Here is a 27,234-nt window from a genome sequence, read left to right as displayed (position 1 = left end):
ACAGATGGCTCTAAAATGAATTGTGTTGTTGAAGCAGGTAGATATTCTCATAGACTTAGAATTAAAAAATCTGCACATCTTTCTAATTCCAGCAGTGCCTTCCAGGTGGAAGTACTGTCAATAGAAACTTGTAGGTTAGCTTAGACTAGATTAGATCTGTAGGTGGTTGAATAATCTAAGCACTCAGTCAGGAGACTATTGTATTACACCCGGATTTAAGTAATAAGAGTAGAGAGATAGAAAAGATAAAATGTGGGTGGTAAGACGGAAAAATTAGTTTGAGGTCACTCTTCCACAAATCTCTTGGATTCAATCTTAAGAGATCCGGAAGAGGAAGAGCATGAACTTTATCCATACTCAGTATATTAAAACCCAATATCCTAATTCTAGAAAACGTCGGACAGCTACAGAGAAAATGATCTGCAATGTCGTCATCCTCAAGACAGGATAGGCCTATGGGATGGTCGACGATCACCAAGGCAGCCATATGCTGACCACAGGCATTGTGCCCTGTGATTACACCCACCAGTACTCTTAAGTCCTTTCTGCTGAGTTTTAGGAGAAAGGCCACTATTTTTCTCTTTGATTCTTTCCCAAAGCACTTGGCTACTCTGCACGAGTTCAACCCAGACCAACGTTGCAGAGAATCGATGCAGAATTGACACCTAGAAAGGGTCCAGGGCGTAATGGCACACTTGCATAGCCTTCATTAGCCAGTTTATCAGCCAACTCGTTCCCTGTAATACCACAATGTCCAGGCACCCAAAATAAGACTATTTTTTTGTGTTTTGCAACACTGTTCAGTTTTGTCTTACATTCACCGACTAACTTCGAAGAGCAGCGTGGGTTAGCAAAGGCTTTCAGTGCAGCTTGATTGTCACTACAAATTCCAATACCGTTACACCGCCACTTTTTCTCGATTATCCAGTATGCTACGTTCAAGATGGCATAGACTTCCGTAAATAATACCGTGGCCATGTGTCCAGTGGCATAGGAGTACTTAGTGTCTTCGTCTACATAAGTACCATCCAGATCCGTTACCATCACTGGTTTTGGAACCGTCGGTGTACCGGTGTACCGTCGGTGGACTTAATCCATGATCTCTATCTGGGATGAAAATATCATACTACCTTCCGATTGCCCACTGGCATCGAGAACAGAGTGCACCGCTCCGACAACTGGTAGTATATATATCTGACAGTGGCCAGTGCTTTTTTCGTTTCCCCAGACTCCGTTTAGCTTGAGCCTGTACGCTGCCTTCATCGCTTCCTTTGGAATATGAAGATCTAGAGGTTGCAAGTTCTGAATGGCATTAAGGGCATCACCAGATGTCGTACTCATAGCACCTGTGATACCCAAGCACACATTTCTCAGTAGTCTGTTTAGGGGTTTTACTCTGGAATTAACCATTGTAGCCTTCCACCATACTACAGAGGCGTATGTAATAATGAGTCTAATCAGGGTGATATACAACCATCGGTCTAAGACTCCATGTCTTGCCAAAGGTGCTCTTACACTGCCAGAAGACTTTTAGTGTTCGAGGGACCTTCTGCTCGACGTGCTTCTTCCAGGTAAGCTTACTATCTAGGATTAACCTCAGACAGTTGCAGTGTTAACCCTTTCAATGTGGGTAACAACAGGCCTTCCATATTGCGTTTCCTAGTGAAAAGCACTAAGGTACTTTGTATAGGATTCACAAGCTTGTAGGTTACTAATCGCAGAAGGGCAATATTGTCATTTTTCGGATAGCCAAGCTTCAATCTAGGCACTAGATTCGGCTCCAATAACTTCTTAACTCGTGGAACAAAATAGGAATATCCTTATCTCTTTGAGTGAAAACCATAACTTTACCTTAATCTAGGACCCGGAACATCGCAACATTGAAGCAAACGAAAAAGCGGACGAACTGGCATGAGGTGGATCTGACATGAATAACATTTTTGTGGAATAGGTACCACTGGGTGCCATCAAGAATGTACTTTCTACAAATCTCGTAACGCAGTTAGAAAGACCAAACAACATGCAAAATTATCAGAACATTATGGTCCACCTAGAACCACAATCTAATTTTAATACGTTGAAACGAACGGACGTCTGCAGACTCACGGCTGTTATAACTGGCTTCTGGTCTTTCGGAGAACGAACAGCCAAAATGGGCATCCCTCACACACACTCTCACAGTTGTAAGCAACCGGAGAAAAAGGAAGCAATTTTCCATTTCCTCTGTGAATGCTCTGCCCTATGGAAGGACAGAATGTTAACCCTGGGTAAACCGCTGTTCGAGAGTCTGGAACAGCTGTCTGGCTTAGGCGTCAACAACTTAATAAGGTTCTAAAACCGCACACACTGGATATAGCCATGCTGTAAATAACCGATAAACAAATTGGTAGCGAGGATGTGGCAACAAAATAGATTCCGCATGAATCGTGGTGATTCTACCAATCAACCAACCAGATCCTTATAGTATAGACAAGAGCCGCAGAAATGTATTTCATTTTAATATTTAAAAAAAGTAGTCACATAAGAATTTAAAGGAAGTAGAAGGTAGTTGCGAATAAGCTTTGGTCGCCCAGACCTACTTGGAACCCCGATGACTTGGAAAAGATCCATAATCACCTGACAATTGTACTAGCCACTGCTTCCAACATTCCAAAACCAATAAAGACCTGTTCACCATATACAAAAAAAATATAAAAAAGTCTAAGAGAAACTCGTAGCGAAGTCTCCATAGAATTATTGAGACAACAGTGATACTACTCGTACTACAGGTGGTCGAGTTAAGCCCGGAATATTGAACCAAAAAATAAAACGAATGGATATCTACTAACCAGCAATTATAGTATATTAAATTTTATAAATAAATTATAAGTTATATTGGCAAAAGTGACGCCATTCCAGTGTGTTACAGGTGCTAAAAAATAAAATGAAACTCGAACTCGAACGCGAACTTGAACTCGTACGATCCTGTATAAGCCAAATCGAAAAATTCGCCAACAAAAACTTACCTAAAAAATTTCATAAATATAATTAATGAACAAGAGAAACGCTACGAAATCATAAGCATAATGAAAGGTATTAAATATTTTTTGAGAGCCTTGCTAATACAAATAATAATACAAACACAGAAATAAAATTAGCAGCAGAAGATATGCCAATGGGCGCATAAGACCCATATTTGTTGACTTTTTTGCATTTGACGTAAGATATATTGTATGTCTAAGTATTCATGGACAATAATGCAAAATCATACAAACACACTTCGCATAAAGGGTATTCCCACAAGTACGCTCATTTGAATTATTGAAAAAAAAGGAATTTTGTTTTAGTTTCCGGTATTCCCGATACTTGATTTTATTATATTTTAATCTAAAAACTTAGTGGTAGTCCAAAATGCTGAACCTTGAAAGGCAGACACCTAAATCAAAATATATGCAGTATAAGATTTGCCTCGTATTTGCCTTAATCAGATTTTTCTGGGTGTGCAGCTTTATAGCCCATTAAATTTTAATATAACTCAGTGCAAGTTTCAAGTGGCTACAATGAAATTTGAAAACGGCGAGCCAATAAGTACCGAGACATTGATAACTCCTAAAGCACTCAGGTTAAAAAGTACATTGTATTCAAAGCTCTCGAAAATAGAAAAAAGCATAGATAGTCAAAGAGGCAAGAAGAGAAGTGACAGAAAGAAAGAGATAGGATAGAAAAGATAGCGTAGATAGGACAGATAGGGCAGAGACAGAGATAGCTAGTCCTGTGAAAATTTTCCAGATTCTTTGGCAAATTTGAAAATATTATCCAGCTTGAGAGAAAGAATTTAATTGTTCTCATAGCATCGGAACCCCAAGGCAGGACACTCATAGAGAAAGTGCTCAGTGATAGCCACCTCCTCTAAGCAAGACAGGCAAATAGTGCTCTCAATGATCCCAATGGTGGCCATATGCTGATTCCATGGTTTGTGTCCTGTAATAATACCGACCATCAACCGCACGTCTTTTCTACCAAGTTTCAGAAGAACGCTCGACAGTTTTCTTTTCGGGCTTGTCAGAAAACTGCAGTTCTGTGCAGTTGCTGTTCTGCAGCATTCTTGACCGGACCATCGCTCTGTTCGCTCTATTATGTAAATTACATATATATATAATTGATCCCATTCATTATTCCAGTAGAATTGCTTGCGATTATAGGCTCTGGTCTCTGTGGGGTAACCGCTGATCCGCAGTTAGCCAATTCATCGCCAATTTCATTTCCTTAAACACCGCGGTGTCCTGGATCCCATATAGGTACAACAAAAGTTGCAAAAAAATTAAGCTTCTTCCTACATTCTTCAACAATATTTGAGGCAGGCTTTTTCCAAGGACTTCAGTGCGGTCTGACTGTCACTAAAGAATCCAATCTCTCGATATACTCTCAATTATTCATTCTGCTACGGCCAGATAAATTTCTGTTTGGAAAATAGTTCCCACAGTGTAATTACCCATCATTCTTGGACCTATCGGCAAAGCAAATATCCGTCAAACCTCTTTGAATGTACTCTCGACTTTTTCACACAAATTTCCTTCCAAATGAAAATATGCGCGTGAGATCGTCCTTAAGTGTCAAAAACAGTGAATACTTCTCAGATAGCATCTTGAATATTTTTCGTGCCAGAAACCATATTTCTGGAGTCTACTTATTGCTTCCGGTTGCAGCTTGAAATCCAAAGGAAGCAAATCGAGCATAGCATTTAGGGCATCGCCGGAGGTTGTACTCATGGCACCCGTAACGAACTAACAAATACTTCTTTGCAGTTTGTATAGTTCCTGACGTGTTGACTTAACTATAGTCCATCGCCACCAAACCACAGAGGCATAAGTGATCGTTGTTCTGATAAGTGCTGTGCATATCCACCGGATCACAGCAGGTTTCAGACGCCAGGTCTTACGAAAGGCTCTACGGCATTGTTGAAAAATCGTGAATGCGCGATCCACCTTCAGCGAAACATGTGTCTTCCAAGTCAGTTTCTTATCCAAGATTACTTCTAAATGGATTGACGGATTTTTGACAATTCTTTTACATGACAATTCAAGTACATAAAAGAAATATTTGCCATCTATTTTAATTAGCTCATAATAAATTTAAAAAAAGTATTTTTAAAACAAATCTTGAATTTGGATCGCCCTTTATGTATTATGGAAGAAATATTTATAATCAAAAGCGACCGCCACTTGGGAGATACAATTCGCACTTTATGCTTCTTTAAATCCGCTAAATTATTGACAATTTATACGAGTAAAACCCACAATAAAGTTATCATTGAAAGGCATAGTAACAGCAACAACTACTTAATAGGTCTTCGATTAATAGCATTGGCCAGCGGCTGGGCTGCAGCGAAGTGTACGATTGGTTAGTTGGTTGGCTGGTTGCTTACTTTATTGAGCTTTATTGATTGGTTAGTTGTTGTTAGGTCACCTAGGCCACCTACCTAGGCGAGTGTGGCTCAAGTACAAAGGGCGCATAAATCATCAACCAAAATTAGCTAAAAGACCAGTTAACTTAGGCGAAACAATGCACACTCGTGCATGAGACAAAGATATTAACAAAAAAAAAAATGTGCTTTGCTGCCGCTGATGTGAAAACCACTTATTTAGTTATTTATTTGATTCAGTCAATTGAACAAACATTATCTACTGGGTACTAACAATAAATCAAGCGAGAAAATGTAAGAAAATTAGGCTAAAAATAAATGGGTACATATGTCGCCATTTATATCATGAGCCTTGGCAGCCGCAAGTGTTGTCAGGTGTTAACTGGTATTTCAACATTTACACTGACTGACTTGTTTAAAGCGATAATTAAAGTAAAAATAAACAAGCAAAAAATTTGTTTTGTAGAGCAAACTGAGTTTACAAATACGAGGGTAGATGTTTCTATTATAAATCTTGACTTGTAAGTATTTTTGGCTGTCAATTGGCTTTTCCACTAGAAAGTTGGATATTTTTTACTATAATGCGATGACTCAGCCTTCAAGGTAAGTTCGACTTTCGCAAAATCTACGAAAATTATATCACTGAACTCGAGCAACTCCATTGAGTTTACGCGTAATGCCAAATCGTAGACTTTCGTACATTCTACTTAGTGCTTAAGACTAGAGAAGGAAAGTTCAAAAATCGGAAAAACTTGGTTATGGTAAATAGAAAATTAAACGCAAAATTAATCACCCTATCGGAAGATTCATAATTTTGCAAATGACGTCGTATGTCAATCATATATAACACTTGTTAACTAGACAGCTGCAGTGTACAAACAGACGAGCAATGGAGCGCGTAAAAGTCAAAATAAAAATTTGCATCACTTAAAATCATTTTACTTAATTAAAGTTATTCAAAAACAAAATTGGATGATTACTTTTACGCCATCTTGTATTATATGCTCCTTGAGTATAGCTTCTAGCTAGAAACCTCTGTGAGGTAGTTTCCTCGGGAGCCACTATTGGTCGACTTAAGTGAATATTTTCCTGTCTGTGCTATGTAACCAAATTTCCTATGTCCACTGATATTTCTTTCGCCATATTTCGCAAAACCATTTTTGATGCTTAAGTGTCCAAATCATAACTGTATTCAATATTAGTAAAGCAGCACAAGGAAAGAAAAAACAAATGGTACTCCACCGTTATCACAATACACCATACCAGTGTACAAGCTAGGAATTTCGTTCTGCTGTAGGCTTTTTTCAACGCTGTGGTTCCGTATTGGCACACTTAGACTTGTAGTAGATACACTGGATTCCAGGTCAAAATCCCGAAAACACATGCCCGAATGGACATTCACCCGAAACCCAATCACCCGAAAATAATTTACCCGAATAAATTTGCCCGAATACGAATACCCGAATCTTATTAATTTTCCCGAAAAATGCCCGAAAAATGCCCGAAAAAATAAAAATAAATTTTATATAAAAATGTTAATAAATAATTAAAATTCAAAATTTTGTAAACAAGTTTTAATTATATGGCATGGTGTGACAGAAATTGAATTGTGTGAATTTAGGATATTTGAATGTTGTATGCTAAATTAAATTAACCTTCACTAATTCCGCTTTCGCTGTATCCTGATTGGGCGGATGTTCATGAGGAGATTTTTTAGGGCCTTTTAAAACTATTAACTCAGAAACTGTCTGCAATGTAATTGCCCGCGCTTTGCATTCTTTTCTTCGAACCAATTGACAGTCCCAATAGAATTGATTATTTTTCGACGGTTTGGATCTGACATAAATGTATCCTCCGATTATTAATTTTTTTCCGACAAGTTGTCCCACTTCCTCAATTTCTTCCATTTTTATGAATAATTAAGAACGAATGACTGACTGATGAATTTGACACAAGAATTTTGACAACATTTGTTATGAATAAATAAAGGAATAGCACTCTTTTGTTCTTTTCTTGCATGTACTTCAAGTGTATACTAATTCTTAATTATTTTAAATTTTTTTTTTCTTTTCGGGTAAAAGGATTCGGGCAAATGGGTTCGGGCGAAGACGTTCGGGCAAAAAAATTCGGGAAACTGTCAATTCGAGGAAATATACATTCGGGCGTGTGGATTCGGGCGGGTGTTTTCGGGCGTTTGGGCGTAAACAGATACACTGTGATACCACTGAAACTTCTTCCTTACACTATGGAAACCATCCTGCGGTGTCTTATAGTTTCCTCGTCTTCTGTATTACAACAGCTTCTGTAATAATCGTAGTATGGAACTCCCAGCCTTCTAGCATGGAAATGAAATGCAAGTGGTTATGGGAATGGGTATCAACGCTTTATCCGATTGAATAGTTTTTCTGGGAAGTTCATATATATATATACAGTTTCTTCCTATATTTCTATGACCTGGCACCAAAATTATGTGTATTGAAATACTGGGATAAGTCGTTTAGGAGTTTATAACATTCTATGACTGTTTTCAACGAGTGCGTTTTGGACGCTGGCGCTTTCATTGCTACCTGACTGCCTGAAAAATGAAGACATTCCTAGTGGGCATTCCTGGTATTTAACGCTGTAAGGCCTTCCTTAATAGCGTAGACTTCCGCTGAAATACACTACAGTGATCGGGTAGGCGAAATGATCACTTTATCTCCAGTTTTTCGGAGTAGACTCCCCACCTACTTTGTTGTCTATGTTTGAGCCATCTGTACAGATTTTTTTCCTTGTTTACTCCTCTCGGGAGCATAGGGCCTCGTCAAGACTCTTCCATCGTGCTCGGTTCTGTGTGTTGCTTTTGCACCGTCCCATGAGATGTCGGCATCTGCTAGTTCGCGCAACATCGACCTTCTCCAAATGTTTTTTGGTCGGCCGCGACTTCTGCTCCCTTACGGGTTCCAGTCCAGTGCCATCCTCGGGATGCTATCTGGTGGTTTTCTCAGTGTGTGACCTATACATCGCCAGTTTCTGCGTTTGATTTGCTTAAGGACAGGTTCCTCGTTTGTTAATCTCCACAGTGCATCGTTACTGACAACCAGAATATGCTCTAGATGATGCGGAGGCATTTGTTGATGCAGAATTGTAGCCTCTGTGTGATGGTGTTAGAGACCACCCATGTTTCGCTTCCGTACAACAAAACGGACTTTACGCATGAGCCAAATATTCATAGTTTAGTGCGCCTGGAGATTTGCGAACTCCCCCATTCTATATGCATTCGCCCGAATTCACCTCATGCTTTGTTTAGCCTGCAGTTGACATCTTCATCTGCTCCACCATCTGCCGTGATGATCCAGCCGAAGTAACAGAAGCTTTCGACGAATTCCACCAGACATCAGTCAACCAATATCTGCCTTGCGTTATTGTGGTTAACTCTCATAGCCTTGGTTAACCGATGTTAACCTCCAGTGCGTGCCAGCGCGACTAGTTTGTCCGCCTTCGCTTGAATGTCGGAGAGTTTGTGAGAGAGGAGACTGATATCATCGGCGAAGTCCAGGTCCTCAAGATGTCTGGTGAAACTCCATACGATGCCTTTTTTGTGCAGGGTCAGTGATGTCATCAAGGACGATGGCGAAGAGAAGGGGCGACAGGGAACAACCTTGATTACGCCTGCGTTTATAGTGAATGGATCGCTAATATCGGCTTTGTGAAGCACTGACAGAGCTTCGGCTTTGATGAGGCAGATAATCTTGGCGGGAACTCCCTTTCTACTCAGTGCCAGCAATATTTCGTCTCGTTTGGTAGTATCGAACGCCGTCTTAAAGTCTACGAAGAGCGTCTAGTCACGTAGAGTCAACTGATTGTTCTACTATTTATAATCCGGAGTGTGTTGGCTTGGTCAACAAAGCTTCCGTGAGGGCGAAAACCAGCTTGCTCGTTTCTTAAGGGGCATTCGGTATCTTTGAGCCTGCTTTGTATCGTGGCTGTGTATGACTACAATTTTGTAGATGGTGTTAAGTAGGGTTATTCCACGCCAGTTGCCGCAGTCACGCAGGTCGCCTTTCTTGGGCAGCTTCACTATGATGCCTTTTGTCCAGGACGAAGGCAGCTTTTCATTGCTTCAGACGGCGATGATGTGGGGATAAAGAATTTCCGCTGATATTTGCGGGTCGGCAACCATTAGTTCACTGCTAAGAGCAATGTTGCTAGTCAGTTACTGAAGTCAGCAAAGCACCATTCAGATCACTGATCGGCTGGTTACTGTTACTCTGCTGGTTGGTTAGGCGGCCAACTATGCGGTACAACTGTCTCATGTTGTTTACTCCTGCTGCCGCTTCGTCATTGCTAGCAAGATATAGATAGTTATTTCATTTTTATTTTCAATAAGGCCATTATCCCAATCTTCCCCATAACTTTGTTATTTTATGTTAAAGAATGAATATTTTCATTTTATTGTGGCTCTGATCAAGCTTCACTGTAAACAATTATAGGTGCCGCCCCATAACCACAGCCATAGCCATATGTGTCTATTGAATTTTGGTTTTTCTCCGTAACCGTAAGCAGCTGTAAAAACATTAGATTTGTTTTCACATTTCCGATACAAATTGGAATATTAGAAATGAACGATGAAAAATTATTGGCTTGGTGGACAGTTATCCGTCTTTTTATGACAAAATGTAAATATTGTCATTAATTCTACTTCAATACCAGCTGTTTGTGGTTACGGCATGACTAATCAACAAAAGCTGTAATGTTGCGGCTATGGTTATGGTTATGGTTATGGTTACGGCACCACTAACTGCAGTTCTATTCACGCCCACCAGTTGGCGCGTATGTCGAGATATCTCTAAACAACATATACGAGTGTTAGGTATGAATCTAATGGGACTGAGTATAAATAATTTAGAAAAAGGAAAAAAAAGTAAAATACTTAGAAAACATAAAAGATATCCCACTTGGAAGTGGGCCTCTTACTTGGGCACAAAAAATGTCTATGCACCAACAACAAACACATTTATGCAATTAGAATACATACAAGTTTAAGAGTTAAGAGTTGGAAAGTTTAAGAGTTAGACGACGCAAAATAACTTTGTATATAATAACAGAAAGGTGTAGGTAATAAAGTAGACTATTTAAATATCATAAAAAGAGAAAAAGTCATTTTAAATAACAAGTTATGGTTTATATTTATTATTAGGCTAACAATATATGGAAATAGTGACCTAGCGTATCACTGCAGAGAATGCCTTCCTAGCATCAAAACTGACCAGTGATTTTATTTAGGTGGCTCAACATGGCGCTCGTTGGAATGCAGTCGTTTCAGGCCATTAATGCATTCCAGATGTGTTGCAATGTTTATGCAAATGCAGTGCCACCAACTAACTGGCATGCGATAGAAGTAAAACATCTGCAAACATATCCATTTAATATATTCTCATTGTAAATACAGTGAATTGAACAACCAACAAATTTAATCAATCCAAGTTCATACGCAACAACACACGCTCACTGCTGTTTCTGCCGCTGCTACTGCCCATTGCGCCGCTATTTGCATTGCATACAAATAAATTACAGACTTAACCGAGAAATTACAAATTTCAAGTGGCTGCTGTTAGCTAATGGCACAGACGCATGCGCTGCTTGCTGCCAGCCAATGTATGGCATGCCTATGTACGAGTATGTAGGTATGTGTGTATGTGTATGTGCGTGTTTGCGTGCTTATTAATTCAAACATTTTGACCAATCAATGATTTTATCTCAGTTACTAGGGGCACTTGCCCTTAGATATTCCCACACAAGCAGATTGCAACAATAACAAACACACGAATCGCTGATCAAGGCATTCTACTTTTGTTCAAATTTTTGTTATTGTTTCTTTTATTTCTTTTCTAGTTAATTTTTCTTCGAAAATTTTGAATGTACTACGGCGACGTAGGCGTGACTTTGGTGCGTGCCTGTAATTAAGTTGGTTTGAAATTTACTGCTAGCATTTTTTACAAAATCCGTCTGTAGCCTCTGAGCAAGCACCGGCACATCGCCGAGTGCGTTTCTGTCATAAAAAGGTTTCTCAAAAAAAAAAACAAAACCCAAACCGTTTGCCATTCAAAAACGACTTAAAGCTGTAGGTTGCTGCATTTCTGTGTACAAAATGTAGACATTCCTCAATAATTTGAAGAGAAACTCAGCCAAAACACCTAAACAACGTATTTATGTGTCAATTATATACAAGGTGGCGCAAAATTAATCACCCTATATACTATATAGGGTCGTCGTAGCCGAATGGGTTGGTGCGTAACTTCCATTCGGATTTCAGAGAGAGAACGTTCGTTCGAATCTCGGTGAAAGACCAAAATGCAGGAAAAGTTTTTTCTAATAGCGGTCACCCCTCGGCAGGCAATGGCAAACCTCCGAGTGTATTTCTACCATGAAAAAGCTCCTCATAAAAACATCTGCCGTTCGGAGTCGGCTTGAAACTGTAGGTCCTTCCATTTGTGGAACAACATCAAGACACACGCCACAAATAGGAGGAGGAGCTCGGCCAAACACCCAAAAACGGTGCTCGCCCCAATTTATATATATATATATATATATATACTATATAAAGGTTCAGCTTTCAGCCCTCTCCTATTTAATCTCATAATGGACTTCCTTACGCGTGAAATCCAAGCCAATCTCCCTTGAACTCTGCTGTATGCCGGCGATGTATCTTTGGTGCACGCGACAAGGCCATTCTTCAAGAAAAACTGAGCCAGTGGGTACGCGCCCTCGAATCTAACAGGCTGTGAATAAGCCGCACAAAAATGTGCAATAAGAAAATACCACAAAAGTTAAAAGATAAAATCTACAAAAGCACGATCAGACCATACGCTTCCAAGTGCTGGGATATACCCCCAAAAAATTAGAACAGAAACTGCACGTGGCAGCAATGCGGTTGCTGAAGTGAGTCCGCGGCGTAACTCTGTTGGAAAAGATACAGAACAACTTTTTTCTTAGTGAGAAGACTAGAGGACCACGTAGTGAGACAAGTATAGCAGACGAAGGAGTTAAAAAGTGGACCAGGCACCAAAAACATAGAAAAATACTTAAAAACTGGAAATGCGATGCAGAAGCGTAAATGAAGAGACAACTCAGGAGTTTCTGACCTAGAGATATAGCACAAAGATAAATAGCATAAGGCTAGCCAAAGAAGAAGAAGATAGACTGCATAAATCAAGTCTATGTACCTACGAAATGACCTCTGTCAAGGTTGCATTTACTCCAAAGATAGGGTAACAAGTACCTAAGTCATTAGGACATTGAGGAGAGAGTAAGGAAGGCAACAATAGCCCTGTATGGATGCAAGTGCGCCATCGGCAAAAGATGAGACCTCTCGCCTAGAGTTGTATTTTGGCTCTCTGGAACTCACTGGAGAGGATGACATCGGTAAAGAAACTGGATAGAGTTCAAAAGTCTGCACTCATTGGAATCAGTTGGGCGCCTCGAACTACTCCTACTCTAGTGCTTAATGTAATGTTAAATGTGGCACCTTTAGACATCGTGAGCAAAACTGCCGCTGCACGTACCGCAATCAGGCTGAGAGGTTCGAGATTCAGGCTCGAGTGAGTCACGGAGACTCATATATCCTTAGAAACTTTGGGTTCATCCCACGACAACGGATCAGTGTGTACCCTCGCTCAGTCCAAGCGGAATTTTCTCCACCCATATTCCAAGGGAGGAGTAGACTGGGGCAGGGCTTGGTGAACCTGTTCACGGATGGCTCGAAGTTGAGCAGTAGGGTTGGAGGAGGAGTATTCTGCAAAGAGCTCCCCATCAGAATCAAATTCAGTTTACCGGATCACTATAGTGTGTTCCAAGCAGAGGTAGCCCAATCAGAGAAGCAGCTGATTGGCTACTCACTTGGGCAATAACTATTAAGAAGGAAAATATTTACTCCGATAAACAAGCGGCCATTAGGGCCCTGGGATCAATTATGGTGCACTTGAAACTGACCAGGGAATGCCTGATTTCACTTTCGATTGCATCCGAATTCTTTGACATAAGGCTAATCTGGGCACCTGGTCAAAGTGACATTGCGGGAAGATAAGCGACCATTGCTGGCCAGACAAGGGACCTATGAGGTAGTGTCCCCGCGAAAGGAGAGGATCGGGATCCCCTGACAAACTGCGCTCTACTCCTGGAACGATGGGCTTCGCGAGCACTGAGTAAGCACACAAACTTGTAAGGTCACGAAATCCTTCTGGCCAAGTGAGAATCGGAGGCGTTCAAGGAATATTCTGAGGATGACAAAATATCAGCTCTCAAATTTCGTGAACGTCCTCACGGGGCACTATCCGCGAGGTATACATGTTTTGAGGCTCGGAATTACTTCGAGTCCTTTTTGCGCCAACTATGGAATCATCTCAGCACCTTCTCCTTAGCTGCCCCGCTCTCGCAGGACTAAGATTAACGAATTTTGGTTCTCAGTTCTTTCCTACACCTGCTGATATAGCAGGGCTTGATATCAAAAATCTGATGAACTTCGTCAGCAGCATAAAGCGGCTAACATAACCGCAAATTTGTCACCGTTCGTAATCCACAAATAATCCACACGGCTGCTGACTCCGCCCTAACGAGTTAATCAGCAATTTCATTACCTTTTATTCCAGAGTGAAGAAGAAGAATTTTCTTTTTATGCAGCTTGACTGTCCGAGAAAAAGCTATTTGTGCACACTATTGATTTATGCTCGCACAGACTGAAAGTTCTTTAATTTCAGCCTGAAAGACGCTAGGCCATTTGCCTATTGGTTCGGAGATTTAAAGTGTTTGGATGATAGATTCCCGCACCAAATCCAATATTTGTTTTCGAACCGTCTGTGAACCATTCGATACTTCGGGGATCGACTCAAGGTCCTTCCAGTTCCCATTCATCGTGTGAATATGATTTCAAACCTACGATTAAAAACATGGTTTGTCATAGTCATATAGTCTGTTAATCAATGAACGTAGTTCTTAGACCAGCGGCGTTGTCGGCCCATTATTTGCATTGTTAGAGAGTGATGCTAAACATTTTTTTCCAAAACCCACAGAATGCTTACATATGAAAGAGCCCTGGTATGATATCTACAAGGTGGCCCTGTGTACCACACATGTCGCCCAGCAAGCAATCTTTCGCCCACCGAATTCGATAATCAGTCGTCTTGGCGACGTAAGTTTATCTACACGGAGCAATATAGATTGCTTTACTTATTTCTGAAATAAGAGGCGAAACCTTCAGAAAAGAGACTCAAATTTGGGCTGACTGTATATGATTTAATGTAATTATTATATTGCACACTTAATCGTAAGATACAATATATTTCATGTTTAATCAGTTAACAAAAAAAAAAACGCCAATAGTCGACCCTTAATATATTCAGTTGCAAGCATATTTGAGCGTCTTTGTATTTGAAGATTAATTGCCTGTCTTCTACAATGAAAATTCGACTTCTTAAAAAATTAAAAAATCGATCACTCTTGCAAGTTAACATATTTTATTATCTCACTCAAAGTAAGTTGGATTTTATTAGACTAGTTTCGAGTTGCTCCAGTTTAAGAGAATTGTCGAACTTAACTCGTTCACTACACCACAGGCAGACAGTTCGCATTGAGCAGTTGAGACGTTTCAACGGCTTTTAGTTTTCAACTTTTTTTAGTTAAAAGGTGTAGTTGTGTGTATCAGCGAAACATGACTGATTAAGTTGATAAAACCAATGATGAGTTATTGAAGCCGAAGTTTATTTGTGTTAATGTATTAATTTCTTCATTATTTTATTCCTTGACACTTTGCTTCTTTTGCTTCTAGCGGAAAAAAGGAGTCCGCCTGATATAGGTGAGTTCAAAGTTGAATTAAATTCGAACAGTTGCGAATGACCTTCCCTTGTTGAAAAGTTCGCGAAATATAGCCATCTGGGAGGAGAGCGGAGATATTATTTTATTTAGCATTGCTTAGCGACTCAAATCAACTGTACAGGGTGGTCCAAAGAATGGTTTATTATTTAAATTTAAAAGAATTAAAAGGATCAAATTTTGTGAATATATTATTGGTTTATGTGAAAGTTCAAACATTCCTATTATTTATGGTGGCCGCCTTAGCCGCGTGATTACTATTCGGAAATGTACAGATTCAAAACCTGAGACACGAATTACTAATGATAGAAAAAGTTGTATCTAAAAGCGGTCGCCCCTCGGTAGGCAATGGAAAACCTCCAAGTGTATTTCTGCAATGAAAGAGAGATCCTAATCAAAACCATCTGCCGTTCAAAGGCGGCGTAAAACTGTGAGTCTCTCCAATTGTGGAAAACATCGGCCAAATACCCAAATAGGGGGTAAGCCAATTTTATATTTATATTTTATTCATGTGGCTGCCTCGGCTGGCTTCGTTGTAACGCGTCCTGTTCACCCAGTTGTCAAAGACCTTCACGACGGTTTCTGGCTCTACCTCAAGGCGATTTGTTACTGACTGTAAAATTTCCAGCGTAAAAAACTGTCACTATCAAAATAATAGATGTTTAAAAAAATACTATATGGATAACCCCTGAATTGCAAGTACTATGTTTTTAATTTTAATAATTTAAAAAATGGCGCTGAAGTTGACCCTCCTGAAAAATTGGACCTGAACGGTGTTGTCCATTTTGGCTCTTCTATTTGTCTGGAACACAAAAACCCAAAAAACTTTATAATCAGTATGACTGTAGCTCTGTCCCTATGTGCTAGAATAAAAAAAAATTGACAAAATGGCGCGGTGACACCCTAAAAATCGTTTTTTTCCAGTTTTTTAATAAAAAAATATACGAAAAAATTGAAATAATAATATGATTCTAGTACGGCCGAACAACATATTAAAATTTCAGACGATTCGGTTAAATAGTTTATGTTTTCTTGACAACACCAGGCCGGAAAAAGTCGTTTAGAGATAAATAAGTTTAAAGTTTGAGGTACAGGAGCGCGTGAACCGCTCTCTACCTAGTTAATGGGCTGTAAAAGCTATAATAGTAGGAATTTCCGCATGAAAATTTCACAGTATATTCTTAAGATACATTACTTTCGAAATATCGAAAAACAAAAAAATCGATTTTTTCAAAAATCTCTAGACCGCCGGGTCCCATTAAAAATTATATGTTTTTTTTTTTAATTTTTCATGTACATAAGAGCAAAAAATGTGAAGCAGACAGATGACTGTAAAACTCTGCTTGTGTGTAAAGAAGCCTTCCACATTGCAGTAGTTGAATGTCTCATTCCCCATAAGTGATATATAGTACATACATAAATCTTAATTTACTTACATACTAAGCCTAGTCATAATTTTCAAATTCTACACTCTCTAAAATAGTCGAACACTCTTTTCTTATGTTTACCCTTTTTTTATTTCTTCTTCTTCAGGTCCTTAATTCCTCGTGGGTCATGGGGCATCAGCCTGCGCACTATCTTGTGCCATTTTTGGCAATGCGCTTCAATTGGTTCCAGCCCTTTCCGCTTTGCTAGACAAACTTAAAATGTTTGCTTTATATAAATGTATATATATAATATAATTGGCGCGTACACCCTTTTTTTGGGTGTTTGGCAGAGCTCCGAGATTCGAACCAACGATCTCTCTGTGAATTCCGAATGGTAATCACGCACCAACCCATTCGGCTACAGCGGAGTTGGCATACCATACCATATTTGGCTGACTACCTAACCAGACACACCCGGCACGCTTTGCATACCAAGCAGGCTTCAGAAGTATGTATTCAATCAATCGTACCAGTACTTAAACTATAACTATATATGTATTTTAATTTATTTTAATACAGAAATATGAAATCAAGAAGGCGTCTTTTAACTCTGGCTGCGAAAGACTTCGTACATTGAGCAGGAGGGCCATCTGAACGAAGGAGGTTATACTACAGCTAAAAGTGTAAGTCGATGATACACCAATAACGACCGTTACCAATCCCAAAATTTTGGGCGTCTGCTTCTGCATTATGATACGCCCGTCTGGTCGGCTGGCACCAGTGGAATACAGATCTGAGAAGCTTTTCTGTTCTTAAAGATCGACCATTTTCATAATAAGTTTCAATAATTTTCACACAAGTACATCTGTGTACTTTCCAAATGTCAAAGATGACATAAAACAAAGTTACCGTCTAGGAATTACACACTACTGGGATCTAGAGTCTAGAGAGTAATAGGAAGGCGCTTCACTTCCAAGTCAAAGTGGACACTATTTACATGTTTGCAGTGGTGTCCAAACTGTCTTAAAGTTCCACAAACTTCAAATCTATTACAGCAATTCAAAATGGAACTTAACCGTTTTGGTAACACGCTTCTGCCCCACTTTGTGCAAGGTAGTCATATGAGTATCACGTGAAATCATGTGAAATCATGTGAAATCACCACATGTCTTCGCGGAAAAAAATCTGATAATACTAAAGGGTCCGGCACTTGAAGTGTAACCAATTAAAAATCCCATAAATTTAGTTTGGAAAATTACTTTTATTCAATTTAAAGTAAAAACTGTGTGAAAATAATACAAAATTAAGAACCAATTTACTTTTGCTCGATATAACCACCTTTTGCCTTCACTATGGCCTTGAGATGAACCAGAAACGAATCGCAAAGCTGCCCGAATGTGACTTGCCTGTATTTTGGCTCACTCGCGCACAATGTCTTTTTTTTAGCGCCTCGAGACTGGTGAATCGTTTAGTTCGAACTTTGCTCTCCAAAATGGCCCAAAGAGAATAATCCATCGGATTCGCGTCTGGTGAATTCGAGACCCATTGTGTGGACGTTATGAAGTTCGGAACGTTGTTTTTTAGCCATTCTTGGTTCACTCCAGCTTTATGAGACGGTGCCGAGTCCTGTTGAAACGTCAATGGTGTGCCACCGAAATGTTTGTCTGCCCACGATTTCCAAGCAACCTCCAGAATATTTTCCCGATAATATTTCGCATTTACCTGGACGCCAAGCTTAATGAAAATGATTGGAGAGCGCCCATCTGCAGTTACAGCGGCCCAACCCATTACTTGTGGCGGGTGCTGCTTCCTGGTGGCCAATCGATGACTCAAATTCTCGCATGAACGGTCGGTCAAATAAACCCTTTATATATATATATTTCTCAATTTGAAAAAATTTCTCGTCAGAAAACTCAATATTCAGAAATTTACCGCTTTCGGCCAAGCGAAGCAACTCCTTCGCTCGCTCAAGTGTGACTTGTTGCTGCTTTGGTGTGAGATCATGAGGCTTTTGGATCTTGTAAGGCTTGAATTTGAGATCATCTTTCATTATGCGGCGGATGCTACGATCAAATATTTTTAGTTCGTTCGCTCAAGTCGCTTCTTCACTTTTTGAACCATTTCACGTGACGTTGCAGTCATTTGATGACCACCTCCATGACGTTTCGTGATGCTACCAATATCATTGTAACGAGTAATGGTGCGATAAACAAAAACGTTCTTAACTTTAATGTGCTCGAGCTTACGAACAATCGTTGGTTGTGATTTTCCAGCCAAATATAATGCAATCGGACTATTACGTTTGAAATCCATTATTGACTTTTTTCGCGTTTACTCTCGGCAAAATGGTTCCGCAAGCTTGTAAACTATACTCTAGACTGTCATTTAGCCAACTAACAGACAGCTGATGCCTGTACATCAACAGCGCGAGCGGCCTGAAGTTGGTTACACTTCGAGTGCCGGACCTTGTAGGTTAAGGAACATGCGGACTGTCTAGCGAAATTAAGCGCTACTATAAAATTCCATAGACCGCAACTTTTCTCTTGGCTTACCAAAACCAGCATAAAAGATATTGTTAACGACTAGGAAGAAAAATAAAACACTGGACAAAGGAGGGCAGGCTAATCAGTCAATCCTGCATGCTAGAAGAGCATCAAGTAGACTTCTACACCTAAATAGAGAGAACTTACGAACTATCACTAGATGCTCGAATATTGTAGTCTTCCTTATTATTTCAGGAAACGAACAATTATTGGAAACAAACTTGTATGCGAGCTAGACAATGTAATGCTAGAGCACATTCTCTACGAAGCTGCGTCTCTCGCAAATTCATTCGAAGCCTCCTATTGTAGGCTCGCGGGCTATTTATGTAAATGATTCGAGTCTATGAGTATTATTGCAAATATTCTCCGAGGAAATATTCAAACGTCAAAGCTTGAGGAAATATTGTCTTCTTCTAGAATCAAGAACGAAATGCGATTTGAAAAAATACCGCAAAAAAATTGTCTCATAACCTACAGATGTGTCATCCATCACCTTAACTTAACAACAATATTTCGACACTTCAGTCACCAATGACAGACTGATTTTAAAATAAAGCTAGAACTTAAGTGCTTATACAGTTATTTATATTTAGCTGAGCTTCTGCGGTATTCATTTAAATTCTTTTTTAATTATTTGAGATGTAGATTTCCTGCTAAAATTTAGATTTTTTTAATTATTTGGATTTGCAGATGCAGTTGATTATAAACAACAAAAGCTGAGCCGATGACTGATTGCCGATGAGCGAGACATTTTTCTTCTTTTTTTTTTGTTTTTAAAGAAACGAGTCGTCTCAGCACAACTCTAAATGACTAATAAACTGACTACAATACCCAATGCCGGTGATGCCAACCAAATGAATTTGGCGATTTTCAAGTTTTTCAAGCGCATGATGAATTGGTGAATTCACGAATCGGCACAATGTCATATTTGCATATTGAAAAGGGCGATTCGTTTCAAACACGGCAATGGATTGGGATAAACGCAATGCGTTACGTCGAAGGCGTTTGATTTATGTTTGTATTTATTGCTGCGACAACTGATTAAACATTGAGCTATCAGACTCACTCCTCCCCTGGTTTCTGCATTGTATAGCGCATTAAGTCGCATACGTTACCAGCGTTTGTGGATTGTGGACTGCGTGCTTCTGTAGGCGAGGAGATTTGACGTAGAATTAATTAGTTTTCAACAATTAAATAGTCAAATCTTCTGCACCTATAGAAATTTGCAGCCAATGCAATACCGTTAAGCGCGCACAAGCAAATTTTCAAAGAAAACACAAATAGCCCAAAGTTATTTGAAGGCATCAATCACACAAACTTAAGCTCAAGATCAGCGACAATAGCGAGGAGATGTTACGGAAGTGTGATTAAGAAAAATATTAAAACTGAAAGTTTGTGAAACAACAGATATGCCAGTATGTATTAATGTACCTTCGTGTGTATTTGTTTGGCTTTTGACAAGATAAGCTCAGCCATTGAATGAGCATGCGCGCCAACGGCTCGTCACTACTCATCATTAAGCACCAATTAATCAGAAAGAAATTCGAGTTGCCAACAAAAACAAACTGGCATTAGTGAGAAAAAAATTGAAATTTATATAAAAAATAGTTATTAAGTTTTAATTATATTTTTATTTATTTTAGTTGGTTTATTATCGATGGATCGCTGGCGTAGTAGTTAAATCACACTGATGAGCCAGTAAGACATCTGCGTAATCTTAAACTATAAAAACTGCAATCAGCTGAACCAAAGACATCAGTTCCAATTCGAACAACTAACCGTAGGAATTCGTCGGTGAAGCTAAACAAACAATTCGTCAGGAAATGCGTCTATTTTTGGTAATTTATTAAATGATACACGCACAAAAGGATTACAACACAAAAACAAAACACACTAACTATTTGCGAACTTTTCCTTCCTCACTCAGGTATTTTGTTGCGCTTTGGCCGCAGTCGCTCATGCCAAACCACAAGGATACAATTATGGCACTGGCATCTCGGGCAGTAGCTCGTCGGGCAGCAGTTACCAAAGCGGTGCCGGTTTCGTTGGTGGACTCAGCGGACTTGGTGGACTAGGTGGCTTAAGCGCCCCTAGCAGCCACGGAAGCTTTGGCAGCGCCAGCAGCAGTAGTCCAATTTTCGGTGGTATTGGCGGCAACTTTGGACGCGGTACTGGTGTTGGTGGTTTCCAAAGCGGTAGCACTGGTGGCAGCTTTGGCCACAGTGCCGGTGCAGGTAGCTTCGGTAGCGGTAGCGGCATAGGCGGCGGTTTCAGCGGCATTGGTGGTGGTATTCACGGTGGCGGCGGTTCCAGTGGTTTCGGAGGACAACACCAGCAAATAGGCGGTTTCGAAGCACCACTTGTGCACAAACAATTTCTCACCATTTCTGCACCGGAAGATCACGATTCACTAGAGCAAAGCAAACATTTCGTTATTGGACGTCCGCAAAAGAACTATCGGGTGGTCTTCATAAAGGCACCATCTTCAAGTGCTGCTAACGTGAAACTCTCAGCTGAATATGCGCCAAAGGAAGAGAAGACCGTTATTTATGTGCTGTCCAAGAAGGATTCTACACTCGAAGTAAACGACATCGCTACACCCGCACCCACCGTCCCAGCCAAACCAGAGGTATTCTTCATCAAATACAAGACCGAAGAGGAAGCGCATCATGCACAACAACAAATTCAAGGTAAAATAACAAAATTCGATTAATATTTCAAGGAAATTGTGAAATTTTACTTCATTCCATTTTGCCTACAGCCGAATACGACAAAATCGAAGGCACATCCGAGCACGCCGACGGCGGTATTGGACAACAACAATCGGTTGTTGGCATACTGGATGGCGGCGCTGGTGGTCTTGGTGATGCTGGCAGTCGGGGAGCTAGTGGTGGAATCGGAGGTGGTGTTGGTGGTAGCAGCTATGCTTCGGGAAGTGGTACTGGCATTGGTGGTATTAGTGGTGGTAGCTTGGTTGGTGCTTCCAGCTCAAGCTTTGGTGTTGGCCAAAGCGGCTCGAGCGGTGCAAAATCTCCCACTTATCTGCCACCTTCCACACGAGTGTAAAAGTAGACAATTGAGCATTTTTCCAATAATTTTTGTTGAGCGAATTTGAATTTGCAACACGAAACTTGAAAAACAATCTACAAACATTTGTATTTGTATGTAAAAACCTTACTGTAACGAAATAAAGATTTATTTTTTTAATTAAACTGAGATTATTTCTTTTGATTAAATTTAAAAAAAACGTTCTCGAAGAGACCTCTAGAAGAGGTCTCACTGCTGATATAATTTTTGTATTCGCTCTAGTAATATGCTGCTGATTTGAAGGTGTAAATGTGAGGTCTCGATCGCAGTAGTTGACATTCGTTTGAAGCGTAAACAGCATTTGCAGGAAGTCATTCCTTTACATTACCTTTTAAAGAAAAGTGCAGCTGAAGCGTGTTGTATATTGATCAAAATTTACAGCAATCACACTCCATCAAATACAACTTGAAAAGAGTGGTGTACTTGAATATCTTCGAATCTTCGTGATCTTTATCACTCACGTCGAAATTTCCACTTTGGAAGCGTCGAAACCACTATTTACAAGTTGTATTTGGGTGAGCGTGAGTACCGTAAATATTGATCAATACACGACACATTTCAGCTGCACTTTTGTTTAAAAGGTAATAATGAAGTATGACTTCCTGAGAGTGCTGTTTTCTCGGGACGAACGTAGACATTTTTGACGTCAGGTAAAAAAGATCTTTACGCCTCAATCGAATGTCAACTAACGCGATCGAGACCTCACATATATACCTTTAAATCATCAGCATATTACTAGAGCGAACACAAAAATAGTATCAGCAGCGACACCTCTTTTACGAGGGCGGAAACTTATTCAAATACCCAATAATTAGCGCTTATACCCTTTTGAATTTTTGGCCGAGTCCGAAATAGGAAGATTTGTGGTGCGCGTCTTGATGTTGTTCAACAAATAGAGGGGCCTACAGTTTTATGCCGCCTCCGAACGGCATATGGTTTTTTGTGAGAAGCATTTTTCATCACAGAAATACACTCGGAGATTTGCCATTGCCTGCAGAGGGACGACCGCTGTTAGGAAAAGCATTTTCCACCATTTGACTTTTCATTCGAAGCCCCTGCAGATATTTGTTAGAGCCTAAACCACCTCCCAATAAGATTCAGGATAAAACACAACACAGCCATTGAACAACATTCATCGGAAGACCCTTACCACCTTCCTAAACTGCCGTTATCGGAGTCCAACCACCACCTATTGCAGACGAAGAGCTTCAGCTGCCTCGTGAAACGCACAGATATGGCTGGCACGATTACGTTTTGGATATTCAAGTAGGTTAAACTCCTACTTATCCAGAGATGATTATACTATCAAGAGATGATTAACGATTTTTTATGGCCGAAATTGGGTGGTATTGATCTGGACAACGTTTATTTTAAACAAGAAGGCGCTATGTGCCCCGAAACCATTGATCTTTCCGGACCATGTTATCTCTCGAAGAGGTGATCACAAATGGCCACCGAGATCTTGTGATGTAACACCTTGTGACTTTCTTCTTTGGGGCCACGTGAAAGAGAAGGTCTACGCCAACAGCCCAGGGTCGATTCAAGACCTCAAAGATGGAATTCGTGAGGCTATCGAGGACATAGGGCAGCCACTTTGACATTCGGTTATGGAAAATTACATGAAAAGGATATTGTCCTGTAAGTGTGGTCCTGTGGTCATTTGCCTGATGTTATTTTCCACTATTAACGGCATACTTTCCTCTTTATAATGAAATAAACATCCGATCAATTATATTAAAAAATAGCATTTTTCTTTGAATATCAAAATAACACCTCTGTTTGGAAAACCCTATATGTGAGCAGAAATGTACGCCTCGCATTTATAACTTGTAAAGAACTGCCACTCCACTCCGGCAGCATTCCCACAACAAAATAGTAAGAATTTACCACTTCCTTCAAGGCAATCTTAGAAAGTAGAAAAGCCAATAAAAAAAAGCCAACTCAATTCGTGAGCAAAGCGAACACTCTAAATATGCACTATATGCAAATACATACATACATAAACATGTATAAGTATGCAATACCAACTCGCACATTCCTCATGACTTTTTACTTTCTACACAATATCACTTTTCAGTTGACTTAATTCTACAAATTACAGTTATATCAAATAACCTGGCAAAAACTTTCAATAGCATTCTTTCAATCTGTAATATAGTATTTCCATTGACTCACCCACTGATTTGATCGCCTTCTTTAGCAACAAATCCGATTGACTCTTATCGAGTGTATCGATTTCACGACACGATCGATATAAGCTCGAAATCAACGACTCCACTGTGGAAGCTGCACCCGATGATGGCAGCATCGATATGAAACGGTTCAGCTCATTCAGTTCTTTAATGCGACATGGCAAAGAAAACGAAAAAATAAAAAACCACAGAACCGCAATAACAGTGCACGCCTTACCTTCATATTCATTATAGGTCTTATAGTTCCATTCACCGCGCTTCATTACATAGTAATCATTCTCGGCATATTCACGCGCGAAATTACCGCACGCCCATTCGTAGGTATCATGACAGGGATTTTTGGATACATTGGCCCATAAGAGCAGCTGTTGACTGGTCTGTACACATTCCTTCTCCAGACACAGTTCGGCGCGAAAGTAGAATGGCACCTCCGGCCAGAAGGCGATCATCATGACAATTATGACTAAAAGTAAGGCGCAAAAGCAAACCGTCGTTATGTAGAGAATACGACGTTTGCGTGACAACTGCATCAGCGCGTCTAACGAGAGGCGACCTGGAAGTAGCAAAGCTTTAACGAGGCGCAGGAGAAAGCGATTATAAGAAAGAGAAATGAAGAATATGAAATATGAATTAATGCATGATTTGAAGGTGATAATGCACGTAAATGCATGCGCAGATACATGTAAGTGTGTATGTAGGTATGAATCAATGACGACTACGCTACTAGGCAAACACTCACCACGAAAGCCATTGGCAGCTGCATTGCCAGTGCCGCCAGTTACACCATCCGCTTTGCTATTACCATTGCCACCAATATTATCATCGATCTGTGATTCCACGTCCTTCCCCACATGACTGCTGGGCTCGATGTGTAATTTCTGTTGATTGGTGGTCAAGGGCGCTGTTTCACTACCCTCGATTTGTTGTTTTTGGAGATCATCATTTTTGAGACAGCGATCGTCAACCTCGTCTATAGCGCAGATGCTAGGCTTGTACTTTCCCTGGTTGATTGACATTCTGATTGTTGTGGCGTATAGTGGCAAGTTTTTGGCAGTTTAAGGGTACTCACTAAGTTGTAGAACTGTGCTAAATATTCAACATGCTGGATTCTCGATCACAAAGAAGGTGATTGTACGATATCTGTAATAATAGAAAAATTCCATACTTATATTATACGTACGTACATACATAACATTACAATTATTATTATTGGGTCATAATGCAGTGCGACTTCTGCACTTGACCGCAACCCTATAACTGGAGGATTTTGATGAATTTAAGTGCCTCCATAGGCTTTTTGTTCCATATTACTAATGGACTCAGAGCCGCACCATTTAAGTGTGCGCGCCTCCGTCTTGCGAGAACTGCACCTCCCAGAGAATGTGATCTGGAGTGTATCATGATTCAGTTCGCAAAAACGGCAGGCGCTTGGTTCTACTAAAGAAGATAAAGAAGCCTGCATTGCAGTGAGAGTTCTTGAGCCCTCTCTATTCTGGTTTAAGAGCCTATTGGGTGCTCTTCTGGAGGGAATATATTGGGTTGGGGAATAAGTTCATAGCGTTTTTATATTTTCTTTTATTTTACAACGATTTATTTGCTGTTTGTCAAAGGGTGAGTATTAGGCCGGGTCGATTTGTGGGGAGGCAAAAAAATCGCCCATTGCTCTGTGAAAATCACATTCTAGGGATCAAAATAAGAAGCTTTGCCGAAGGAACCATACCTCTAAAAAGAATTCTGATGTCCCCCAATTTGGGTCGAACTTTTCAGTTTGCCAAAAATGGTGATATTTTGAAATGATTGTATGGGGAACCCCCCAGGGGAGTTCCAGGGGGTGTGCCACTGGCATGGATGGATCGGCCGTCCAAAGTTAGTGGGGGTCGGTCATACATTTCATACTGATATTATTTGCGGAACAAATTATCTGCGATCATAAAGCGATTCCCAATCACTTTCATTCAATTGGATTTATCAAAAATTTAGAGCCTGGGTCCCTCACGATCACAACGAAAAAAACAAAGAAATTCGCCTTCCAATATGCTTTTCAGCATCTCGCCCGGCATCGAGCAACTTGCGGTCATAAACATCGCTTTTTGTACCGAACCATCACGGGAGATGAGGAATTGTGTCTACACATCAATATGAAGCAAAGAAAGGAGTGGCTGGGTCCAGGAGATACACCAAAGCCGAGTGTCAAGCCGGATATTCATCCAAAGAAAATCATGATATGTGTTTGGTGGCACTGGGAAGGCATGGTGCACAAACAAATATTTGAAAAGAATGCCACGGTCAATAAGGAGCTCTACATTGCTCAGCTACACGTTAAAGAGGTTATTCGACTGAAAAGACCTAATGAACACGGTCAAACCGTACTCCTTCACGACAACTCCATACCACATGTTGCACAAGTCGTCAAAGCCGCACTGCAAGAGCTCGAATGGGAAGTCCTTCAGCATCCGCCGTATTCTCCAGACCTTGCACCGACTGATTACCATTTTTTCCGCTACCTGTCAAACCATATGAAGGGCGTTACCTTCGCTAACAAAGTGTCCTTAAAAACTGGCCCACCAACTTGAGTGACATCAGTCCAGGCTATTTTTGGCGGAACGGCATCAACAAATTGGTCGAGAGGTGGAAAGAGGTTGTAAACAGCAACGGCGAATATCTAATTGATTAACTTATTGATATAATTATTGTTTTTTGTTTAAATAAAAGTCTTCGGTAAAAACGATACAAACTTATTCCCCTACCCAATACATAAGATTAAGTCACATTAAGGAAATGGCCCGAGGTTTCCAGTA

General features: G+C 40.2%; 1 protein-coding gene across 3 annotated transcripts in view; it reads right to left on the bottom strand.

The window, feature by feature from the left end:
* LOC129237438 (protein gone early) overlaps nt 1-27,234 on the bottom strand; it is a 162,481-nt gene that overhangs the window by 88,577 nt on the left and 46,670 nt on the right. For 2 of the 3 annotated variants that reach the window (XM_054872195.1, XM_054872196.1), the window contains exons 2-4: nt 25,176-25,576; nt 24,654-25,004; nt 24,420-24,581 (exon numbers count right to left, since the gene is read on the bottom strand). In XM_054872195.1, coding sequence (XP_054728170.1) covers nt 24,420-24,581; nt 24,654-25,004; nt 25,176-25,452 — 790 coding nt within the window. In that variant the 5' untranslated portion in view covers nt 25,453-25,576. The remainder of the gene's footprint in view (nt 1-24,419; nt 24,582-24,653; nt 25,005-25,175; nt 25,577-27,234) is intronic. The other variant, XM_054872197.1, reaches the window with a different exon arrangement.

The sequence above is a fragment of the Anastrepha obliqua genome, chromosome 2 (genome assembly GCF_027943255.1).
Source record: "Anastrepha obliqua isolate idAnaObli1 chromosome 2, idAnaObli1_1.0, whole genome shotgun sequence".
Lineage (NCBI taxonomy): Eukaryota > Metazoa > Arthropoda > Insecta > Diptera > Tephritidae > Anastrepha > Anastrepha obliqua.
Note: the sequence above shows the minus strand (reverse complement) of the source record. Positions and strands in the feature narration are given on the sequence as shown.